This window comes from Coccinella septempunctata, chromosome 2 (assembly GCF_907165205.1).
Source record: "Coccinella septempunctata chromosome 2, icCocSept1.1, whole genome shotgun sequence".
In the NCBI taxonomy this organism is placed as follows: domain Eukaryota; kingdom Metazoa; phylum Arthropoda; class Insecta; order Coleoptera; family Coccinellidae; genus Coccinella; species Coccinella septempunctata.
Window position 1 is genome coordinate 37,418,433 of NC_058190.1, and position 11,804 is coordinate 37,430,236.

The following is an 11,804-nucleotide window of genomic DNA, read 5'->3' on the forward strand; positions in this document are numbered from 1 at the left end:
TCGAACGCCACAGTTCGGAAGTGATAATACTAACAGGTGAATTATGAAGATAGTGGTTTCCAGACAATGCAGATGAATCCTCACGTCAGCCCGGGTAGCTCGGTTGGGAGAGTACCTGACCGCTAATCGGGGGGTCGTAGGTTCGAATCCTGCTCTGGGTGGTACTTTTTTCAGAATGCATGCCGCTAAAAAACCTTCATTTCATTTCAAATATATTATGTTCATTCTCAACTTATCAACTGCTTCTCTGCTTTTAAAAATATGTGAAATTCATTCAACAATCCAATGCATTTATAGTTTGAATATATTCCTATTTCTTTACAGTCTTTCAATTGCAGAAAATTTGAGCGCAAGCCTTGCAAAACTTTTCTTTTTTGCTATTAGCTTCTACATTTTTAACACATAGGTTGTGGTTACACTCAAGTTTAGAGCCTGTTAAAGATAGAAGAAACTAACATTAGCAAATACCCGAAGGTAAACCTAAGTTTAGCCGGTTATGTCCACACCTATCTTCAGCCGTAACATATACACGTTGTCCCAAAACTAGTGAATCAAACGTCGCATCACGATAGAATAGAGTAGACCAAATATTATTAACACTAATATTAGTTCAGCGAACATGTACCGTACAGGGCCAGTTTGTGACAAAGGATAGCGATTTTAAATCATATTAATCTTAGATTATTGTTTTATCACACTTAATTAAAATTATTCCAAGTATACTTCATTCACTTTTATTTTAGCAGTCGGTTGGCCATGGAAATTTGACACATTTCACTCATTTCACTGTATAGTACGAAAATATGGGGTTATGAAGCTTGTCAAAACATTTTTGGGTTTTAAATCAACGCTATGTTGCCCGTTCTACGTGAAAGCTTCTGTTATTACGTATTTTATCACAATGTCGAATCTCTTCGGAAAATATGTGACGCACATAATTGAAGTTTATACAAACTGATTGAAGGCATACCAAATCCGGTTATTTGCATGGAAAATACAAGAGATCAGTATAATATCATAATATGCACCAGCTTGAGGAGAGTTAATGTTCGTTATTTTCTTTGGCTTACATCATTTGTAGATTTCAAAAATATTAACCCGAAGATGAAATGCATATGATGCAGTGGTTGAGGAAGGGTATCTCCCGAAGGAATTAACAGATAATTACAAGAATGTTAAATTCTTCAACAAAAATCATCTTGCATCGATATAAGTAAAAGGAATTGAAGGTTTCAAGTTTCAAGTTAAGATGAACAAGTAACAGGGCAACTTGCGCTTATTTGTGGCTATTCATCTTAAAATATTGATGTAATAATAATAATTAGGTATTTATTAGTACCTTAAGACATTTACATTGTATAGGACAAGTCAAATGAAAAATAGAAAAATCCATTTTAGGGAACTTATTCTCCGATGACATTTATCGAAAATCCTGTAGTAAACTTTCCGCATTAATTCACTCAAACATAAAATTTTCAAATTCCACCACTTTTTTGGGTCTCCCAATAGAAGTAAATTCTTTGTCATCCTCTTCATTCATAATCTTTCTGATTGTGGAAATATTCAGCTGAAATATAAGTCGTTTAGATTCAGATGAAACATTATATAAATTCTCTTACATTGAATATGTTCGCTACCGTCTGACGTATTGTGGATTTTAGAATATCAGGGTATACCTATTTGAATGAGCGGACGTGAATTCTAAATAGCACTTCCTGAAACCCTATCTCTTTTTTCAATCACTTTCGGCATTTTCGTAGTAAAAATTGATATTAGTTGTGGCAACGGTGTTATGACATTAACGACATTTTATGAGTGCCAACCTAACTTCGTTCTAGTAACAAAAACTTGAGAAAATTATTTCATGGCCAACCGACTGCTAAAATAAATTCGAATGAAGTAGGTATAGTTAATCGAAAACCCAAGTAAATGTAAATTAAAACAACTGTTTTTTCTACTTTTCTAATTTTTATTACTCAGAATAAACCCCCTCTATAGGGGTGATAATATGGGCGAAAAACTCTGTTCTTAATCACAAATTGGCCCTGTGATTAGAAAAATAGACCGAAAATACATTTTCGCTCAACTAATGTTGGTGTCATTCGATAGTAAATATTTGATCTACTCTACCGTGGTGTGACGTATGATTCGCTAGTTTTGGGACTACCCTGCACTTGATAACAAAACTAAAAAATATCGTTCATATCATTGACTCTGAAGGAAGTTCGTCGGGGGAGATATTAGTATCATATATGAACATATAATAGTTGACACATATAGGTTCTCATAATATCTTCAGGAAGAAATATTTTTTTAATCAGGATTTGGAAGGCGTAATCTTGATGGTAGTAGAATATGAAAGTTCACAAAATAGGAATGAAATGAAAATACAGGATTTAAGAAGTTTAATTTATTCAATGTTCAGAAAATTGTTGTGCCTTTATATTTCTCCTCACCTATTTTAGTATCGGCATTGAGTATTAAACCCGGTGGATAACCCCCACGGGTTCATACTTATACATATCGTATTAATGGTAATTTTTGGAAATACATTCTAGCGCGGCCGTCAGCTGGTTCATCTTGTGCATTCACTGCATCCGGATCATCAGTCCTGGAAAAATATCTCCAGATTAGAAGTTAGGACTAGAAACGCTCCATATTGAATTCAATTAACCAATCATGTAGAAGCTAATTAATACAGGTATCTTTAGTTTTTTCTTCAAATTACACTAACATATATTAAATACATGGAATGGCCATTGACTTGCTACGAAGTCATTTGTTGTTGTGCACATATTCGGAGTGGTGTTACACGGATAAAAATACACTTTCCTATATTTTCGTATTGAAAATTGATGTGACAACAATGTCCGGGTCAACATTATAATTGTGATTGGCGACACTAAGCAACTACCTCATTTGAGTCATTGGACAACAATAAATGTTTATTTTCCATCCCATACATTTATGTTCCAAGAACCATCTTTATGAAATTGTGAGAGACTATTTGATTTTGCTGAAAATTTTAGTGAAAATTCTTTCCTCGTGGGTACACAACAGCGAATTATACTGGAAATTTTTTCGACGTTTATAATGACAGAATTTTGATTCATTTCAACTTCAAGCTTAGATGATTTCTAAATTTTTTGGACTATTATGATTATTAATGTTTATATTAAAAAAAACAATTATTATATATGTACTATGGCAGGTTGATAGGAAGTTGCTTGTTCTGGATTTAGAGATTCTTGTATTTTCTTCGCAGAAGTTGGAGCAGACCTCATTGTAGTCAATTTGCAGATATGGTTGTATGGAATGGAGTGACCGCTACGATGCCCTGTTATTTAAATTAATTGCTGTTCTCCAATTCCCGTGTTGGCTAAAGTTTAAACAGCAGTGACCCTCGCAGAATAATTTGTTATCTTGACATCGATTCCAATCACTGATGCCGCCAGGCTGTTCTTGTACCAGCCTTTATTGGGGTGCTGCCAGTTTGGATTTGGAGTTAGAAATAGATGTTTGGTCTCGCTTGCTTCTTAGTTTTTTGAACAGTCTTACTGGGCATAATTCTTCATTGACTGTATTCGGTACTAGCCAGTTACTGTCGGCCATTCTTTTTGAACCGCCTTGGGTGGTCTTGGAGAAAATCGGGTTATATGTATTCAGTTGGTTCCCCTTGATTGTCAATTTCCTCCTTTCTGTTGATGAGAGTCGAGAGTGTCAGATGACTTTAACAAAACGTGATAATTCCTGGTCAACTAGGAATATTCATGAACCAACAAAATTATACTCACGCTTTCACGGAAACCATGACAGAAATGATTGTTACAAAAAACCACAGCAAGTTGAAATTCATTGTGCGTTCTGAATGAAATGGTATTTCCAATCTATTATTTCTTCTTTATACTCACAGATCATGCATTAATAATATTATTATGTGTTTTTTATTGCTATACAGAGCATGGAAACAATGACCAGGATTTTGATCTGGATCATAATAATAATTCATGGTTGTGACCGATACTTGATGGAAAACCCTCAAATAAATTGATACCAGTAGCGGATCCAGGAGGGGCACAGGGGGCACGTGCCCCCCCAAGACCGAAAATTCTATACTCGCTTGCACTAAATTTTCATCTGATTTTCAAACCAATTTCCGAAAATTTACCTCAGTGGGTTCGAATAGTCCACCAAAACTCGAATCTGGGATATCTGAACCCGTCTCTGAATGGGACTACATATTTCGTTATATATTTTCGTGTTATGACTTCTCTTATTGACCGATAACCGTTTTTTTCACTTTATCTTGAGAACAGAAGAAGCCTAAAGATGTTCGTGCATTACCATAAAGAAGTATTTTTTCAGATAAGAATAGAAAATTTTAGGTTGGGAGAGACGGGAAATGGAGGGGAGGGTTGTGCCCCCCCAAAATCGGATCCTGGATCCGCCTCTGATTGATACAACAATACAACTTACCAAGTTTCCACATATGATAACTTTCAAATTCGTAGCAGACTTTCAGTAAATCCGAAACGCCAACTTTGTAGTAAAGTTATAGTAGAAGCTAATCAAACGTTTCATCGCAGAGAATATCGACCTTCCAAATTGGATACCCTGCTTGACGAAGGGTTTTTATATCTAACGAATGTGGCGATACCGGATGAAAATCAATAATTACCTAAACTAAAAACCAAATTACATCATTTTCACTAACATGGGTTATTTAACGACGACACGTGTTTCGCTATAAGCTATAACAGCAGCATCTTCAGGCGGGTGAAGGTAACAATATCGAACTTGTTGAAATCGGAAGGAATCAAATTAGCTTATGAAACGGAAAAAAGTTTTGTTTTGTCACGGCCAACTTAAAACAAAAGGACGGATTGTCTTACTGTTTATCAAAAGAATTGTTTTTTTGAACAACGTTTGTTTAGAATTTTTGGTCAAAGGTTTATTAGGAGAAAATTGGGTTATTTTTAGATTTTGAATCCATGGATAACGTATGGCGTTACAACCATAAAGTTTATCATCATATTATCAATGAAAGAGTCCTTAGTTTCTGAGTTATTTTATTGGAAGAACAATTAGAGACACAATCGTATTTTATATGTTCTGAATCAGAAAAAAATATGGGACTGGATGACTGGAATATGTAAAAATAACATAGGAATCATATTTAAAAAAAATTAATGTCAGCACTATATCACTGAAATGGCGGACTGAAAAAAATCTTTGACTACGCCACTGCATTCTACGTGAAAAAGTGTCTGTAAAATGTAACATTCATTATTCGATATCACTGAAACTTAACGAAATATAAACACCAAGTCAAAAAGCCAAAAAATGAGATTTCACTCATGCCACACACAAGTATTCTTGTAGTATGAAGTATTCTTCATACAAGGTGCGGCACGGAGGGCGGACGTTTTTCAGATGGGCATAACTTTCCCCCACTGAGGACGAGGGAAGTGGGGAAGGTGCCGTTAGACTCGTGTGTTCCTAGCATTTATTTTTTTATATTTTTTTTTTATATTTACTTCTTCGAAGACGTTAATGGTCGTGCTGTTACCGTGAACTCAGAGCGGTACGTCGAAATGATCAACAACTTCTTTATCCCCGAATTACGACGGCAACGTGTTCCAATCCGACGTGTGTGGTTCCAACAGGATGGGGCGACCGCCCACACAGCCAGAGCATCAATGGACGTTATTCGCCCTCTCTTCCCTGGTCGCCTTATTTCCAGGTTTGGCGATGTTCATTGGCCTCCCCGGTCCCCAGATTTATCCATATGTGATTTTTTCTTATGGGGACACCTCAAGGCTAGAGTATACGAGACCAAGCCCCGAACTCTGGACGAATTGAAAAGGGCTATTCGCGTGGAAGTTGCCCAAGTTGAGAGAGCGATGTTGGAGAGAGTCAACGCGAACTTCCAAGAGCGCCTCCAGCACTGCATCACCGATTTCGGCCACCACATGCCTGATGTGATTTTCCACACTTGACTGTCTCAAATGCTATTTCCTTGAGAATCTGATTCCGTCAATAAATGTGTTTTTGAGTAAAAATTAACGCTTTTATTATTTTTTTAAAACCATCCATCCTCCGTGCCGCACCCTGTATTTTCTCGTATAATTCGCCGTTTTCGAGTAATTTGATGTTTAAAAATAAAAAATATCAGTGAAATTCGAAAAATTGTGTACTTTGTCCTTTTTAAAAGATCCACAGATGTGTAGTGTCAGCAATTTAGCTAGTTATTCTGAAGGTAATTTTTTTTTCCAAGGGTTGCTCATTATGAAAACTCAAAATGGCTATATCTTTTTATCAGGGGCGAATCAGAAAAAAGTGTTTCTTTTGACATCAAGAATCTACTGTTTGAAATATTTGTATGAGTCAAAGAATCAGCCTATACATTATTCGACCACAATCCAACTGACGGTGACAATAAAAGAGTCATGAAAGCCTTAAAATATTTTTCTGCTCGACTTTCTGTTAGCAAACTCATCAATTATGTCGTCATAAACTTATATGAGATTTTGTTCATTAGGTCTGATTCTGATATGATATGCACAAAAGGGCTTTTCCTGGCATAAGATGGATCTTAGGTAACTTTTCACCCTTTTCAAATGGAAACAGCTTCTTTCACCCTAACAATTTGTCGCTTGTTGATAAAGAATCCATTTACTAATTGCTATATCAGAGTCCAAAGTGGCCGAAATAAGGGGAAAACGGGAAACTAGTAGGTAACCAGCACAAAATAATGATGCACTAATTGTTCAGATTTTTGTTATATTCAGATCTGAGAATCAGAAATATCATAAAAATCGCAAAATAAATGTAGTTGGGTACTGTGAAATGGGCAAATGCAGGAGAAGGACCACACGTAACATGCATCAATTTCGAAAAGAACTTTTCTACAATCCTTTTCCCAAACAAATAGCAGCTCCAATTTTTGAATGTGTTTGGTCTAATTCTCAAAAATAGCTCTTTATCTGATGGCCAGTTGTTGTTTTAGCGTGTTCAAGTGTCGGCCAACGCTTTGCACTTGATAACAAAACTAGAAAATATCGTCCATCACAAGGTTCTCGAATGTGCGAACTGCGAAAAATTAAAAAAATAGTTGTGCAACGAAATAACCTCCCGACTCAAGCAAATACCTTGCTGGCACTCAATCATACCAATGTCAATGTAATTCAAATAATGTTTATATTTGTACGTTAATTTTACCTCATTCATCTCTTCAAAAAAAAAAAATAATAAAGTTAACATTTCATATCATTGACTCTGAAGGAAGTTCGTATCATATAAACATATAATAGTTGACACATATAGGTTCTCATAATATCAACCGGAAGAAATATTTTTTTAATCAGGATTTTGAAGGCGTAATCTTGATGGTAGTAGAATATGAAAGTTCACACAATAGGAATGAAATGAAAATACAGGATTTAAGAAGTTTCATTTATTCAATGTTCATAAAATTGTTGTACCTTTATATTTTAAAGTATATAATGGTAATATTCGGTTTTCGAAATACATTCTACCGCGACCGTCAGCTGGTTCATCTTGTGCATTCACTGCATTCAGATCATCAGTCCTGGAAAAATATCTCCAGATTAGAAGTTAGGACTAGAAACGCTCCATATTGAATTCAATTAACCAATCATGTAGAAGCTAATTAATACAGGTATCTTTAGTTTTTTCTTCAAATTACACTAACATATATTAGATACATGGAATGGCCATTGACTTGCTACGAAGTCATTTGTTGTTGTGCACACATTCGCAGTGGTGTTACACGGATAAAAATACACTTTCCTATATTTTCGTATTGAAAATTGATGTGACAACAATGTCTGGGTCAACTTTAAAATTGTGATTGGCGACACTAAGCAACTATCTCATTTTAGTCATTGGACAACAATAAATGTTTATTTTCCATCCCATACATTTATGTTCCAAAAACCATCTTTATGATGGATTTTGTGGAAAATTTTAGTGAAAATTTTTTCCTCGTGGGTACACAACAGCGAATTATACTGGAAATTTTTGCGACGTTTATAATGACAGAATTTTGATTCATTTCAACTTCAAGCTAAGATGTTTTCTAAATTTTTTGGACCATTATAATTATTAATGTTTATATTAAAAAGGCAATTATCATATATGTACTATGGCAGGTTGATAGGAAGTTGCTTGTTCTTGATTTAGAGATTCTTGTATTTTCTTCGCAGAAGTTGAAGCAGACCTCATTGTTGTCAATTTGCAGATATGGTTGTATGGAGTGACTGCTACGATGCGCTGTTATTTAAATTAATTGCTGTTCTCCAATTCCCGTTTTCGCTGAAGTTGAAACACCAGTGGCTCTCGCAGAATAATTTGTTATCTTGACATCGATTCCAATCACTGATGCCGCCAGGCTGTTCTTGTACCAGCCTTTATTGGGGTGCTGCCAGTTTGGATTTGGAGTTAGAAATAGATGTTTGGTCTCACTTGCTTCTTAGTTCTTTGAACAGTCTTACTGGGCATAATTCTTCATTGACTGTATTCGGTACTAACCAGTTACTGTCGGCCATTCTTTTTGAACCGCCTTGGGTGGTCTTGGAGAAAACCGGGTTATATGTATCCTGTTGGTTCCCCTCGATTGTCAATTTCCTCCATAAAATATTCTATTGTTGCTGCCGCTCCTTCATTTTATATCCAGGCCAATTCATGAGCAGCCATGTAAAAGAACTTTCACATTGCAGTATTTTCGTCCCAAAGCTCAATAATCTTTCTCAATTCGTCTGCTGATAGTGCGGATTACCCTTTCTCTTGGTTGGATCTATTTGTAGCTTCTGACGCTATATGTCTGAGTGCCTCTATAGATCAAATTTGCGATTTTACCTATGGAAAAAATATTCCTGCAACTGCTAGTCTTCGGAGTTCTCTTTTCGCATGTTGAAGGCATTGTTGCACTGCTTATTTTCGAATATTGCCCGATATCCCGTTTCACCGATCTATCCTGTTTTGTCTAAATCTCCCCTATTTATATTTGCTCAGCTGAGCTCAAGGATAATGTTGCCCTTTAATCCAGTACAACAGTACGGTTCCTTTGAACCGAGGAAGCTAAAATTTTGATGGGCAATGGATTCAAGTTTTCTCAGTTAACCAACTAGGTATATTAGATAATATGAAAAATTTAAATCACTTGTATAGGTTTTGTGCTATTTACTGCATAGAATCTTTTGACTTCATTAATCCATTAGTACCTACATTCTGTTTCTTTTCATTTCCATTGACCACAATTATTGAAAAAAATTCGTCGTCGAGTAAGCTATGGTATTTTACAGATCGTAAAAAGGGATCTGAAAGAAGAAGGTACTTTAGGTACCTGAAAATTTCTTCATTTTCCCCTCATTTTTTATATTAGTGAAATTTAGAATTTGTTAACTTCTACAGAAGAAGAATACTCGCATATTTTTGCACAATCCTTAATAATTACAATGCAGTTCGTATAGAATTTGCAATAAAATCAAAAAATGGCAAATATTAGGTTGAAAACTGAGAATATTTTTCGAAAGAAAAGGACAGGATGTCCTAAATTCCCTTGCCTGGCTGACGATGAATTTTTTCGAACACTCGGTACTTTTCTGTCGATGAGAGTCGAGAGTGTCAGATGAGTTTAACAAATCGTGATAATTCCTGGTCAACTAGGAATATTCATGAACCAACAAAATTATACTCACGCTTTCACGGAAACCATGACAGAAATGATTGTTACAAAAAACCACAGCAAGTTGAAATTCATTGTGCGTTCTGAATGAAATGTTATTTCCAATCTATTATTTCTTCTTTATACTCACAGATCAGGCATTAATAATATTATGTATTATGTGTTTTTTATGTTATTGCTATACAGACCATGGAAACAATGACCAGAATTTCTTCTGGATCATTAATAATAAGAATTCATGGTTGTGACCGATACTTGATGGAAAACCTTCAATTAAATTGATACCAGTAGCGGATTCAGGGGCACAGGGCAGGGGGGGCACAGGTGGGACGTGCCTCCCCAAAAATTCTATCCTCACTTGCACTAAATTTTGATATGATTTTAACACCAATTTCCGAAAATTTGCCTCAGTGGATTCGAATAGTCCACCAAAACTCGAATCTGGGAGATCTGAATCCGTCTCTGAATGCGACTACATATTTCGTTATATATTTTCGTGTTATGACTTCTCTTATTGACCGATAACCGTTTTTTTTTTTTTTCACTTTATCTTAAGAACAGAAGAAGCCTAAAGATGTTCGTGGATTACTATAAAGAAGTATTTTTTCAGATAAGAATAGAAAATTTTAGGTAGGGAGAGACGGGAAATGGAGGGGAGGGTTGTGCCCCCCAATAATCGAATCCTGGATCCGCCTCTGATTGATACAACAATACAACTTACCAAGTTTCCACATATGAAAACTTTCAAATTCGTAGCAGACTTTCAGTAAATCCGAAACGCCAACTTTATAGTAAAGTTATAGTAGAAGCTGATCAAACGTTTCAGCGACCTTCCAAATTCGATAGCCTGCTTGACGAAGAGTTTTTATATCTAACGGATGTGGCGATACCGGATGAAAATCAATAATTAAACTAAATACTGAATTACATCATTTTCACTAATATGGGTTAACTAACGACGACAAGTGTTTCGCTATAACAGCAGCATCTTCAGGCGGGTGAAGGTAAGAATATCGAACTTGTTGAAATCGGAAGGAATCAAATTAGCTTATGAAACGGAAAAAAGTTTGGGTAATAATAATAATAATAATAGTAATGTCTGGCCTGCCTGGCAGCTATCTGGTAGATGGCCTGCCGGGTAGCCATCGTAACGACGTAGACGGTGCAGCCAGCCACGCCTGCTGTCCGCAGTCCCATTCCTTTTCCTCTCTCTTTTACATCCTTTATAGGGGTGCTCTTTCTGCTCTCATTTCTCTACCCCTCACCCAAACCGAGAAAGGGGAGCACAAACCCATGGAAATGGTGATAACGAGAAGCCTCGGAAACAAGTCGCTGCCTGGGGATCGTCAGGGCATGTCTGGAGCCGGCGATGGACATGACAGCATGCGGGACGTCGGTGGCAGGATGTTGAGGAAGCGGGCTCCTGCTGCAAAAGGAGCTACAGCTCCAAAGCAACAGCAACCAACGAGCCAGTGCCCACCCAAGCGGGGTTAGTTAGAAAGCGCATGAAGTGGACAACGTCCATGCATGAAACTATTGTGCGCATATATAACTCCATCACGGGACTAGGGCGGAACGCGAACAACTATAGGAAAAGGCTCCATGAGGAATTCTGCAACGCCTACCCAAATATCAATGTCACTGAACAACGGGTGGCAGACCAGTACCGCGTAATTCTGAGAAATGAACTAATACCAACGGCCCGAATCGACGCAATTAAACAAGAACTTCAGCGTCCGCTAGCAAAAGATAATAACACCAACACCTCTGATGAAATTCTTGCAACGAAAGTGAGCCTGAACACCAGGACGATAGGGAAGAGCTTCACCGACAAGTTGACTCTGACATGAGGAGATACTTCGCTGAACTGGAAGCGACAGATCCTCTTCATCGAATAGCACCTCCCCGACTCAATACATCCAAGAAACTGTCACTTATAATCGACATCTTGAATAAGGACGTTTTACCTGAGTACCTACAAAACGGAAGTTCATTGGAATATCTGCATTTAGTTTTTTACTGTGCAGCGCTAACAACAGCGAAAACCATAGGGGCAAAAATTCGCCGAACGAACAGCGATGGTCCAAAATTACAC

The 11,804-nt window shown here is 36.8% G+C and overlaps 1 protein-coding gene, 1 long non-coding RNA gene and 1 other non-coding gene across 3 annotated transcripts; 2 read left to right on the forward strand and 1 right to left on the reverse strand.

The window, feature by feature from the left end:
* The first annotated feature begins 88 nt into the window (after positions 1-88).
* On the forward strand, positions 89-161 carry Trnas-gcu. The gene has a single exon. It is a non-coding gene; the product is annotated as a tRNA-Ser (tRNA).
* A 5,038-nt stretch (positions 162-5,199) lies between these two features.
* LOC123308439 lies at positions 5,200-6,066 on the forward strand. Its single transcript, XM_044891088.1, has 2 exons — positions 5,200-5,612; positions 5,643-6,066. Exons 1-2 carry the CDS (start codon positions 5,595-5,597, stop codon positions 5,997-5,999), a joined length of 375 nt encoding a protein of 124 aa, XP_044747023.1. The 5' UTR covers positions 5,200-5,594; the 3' UTR covers positions 6,000-6,066.
* Positions 6,067-7,524: 1,458 nt separating this feature from the next.
* Positions 7,525-10,807, reverse strand: LOC123308440. Its single transcript, XR_006537121.1, has 2 exons — positions 9,723-10,807; positions 7,525-7,591 (listed from the first exon to the last, which is right to left on the reverse strand). It is a non-coding gene; the product is annotated as an uncharacterized LOC123308440 (long non-coding RNA).
* Positions 10,808-11,804: the final 997 nt, after the last annotated feature.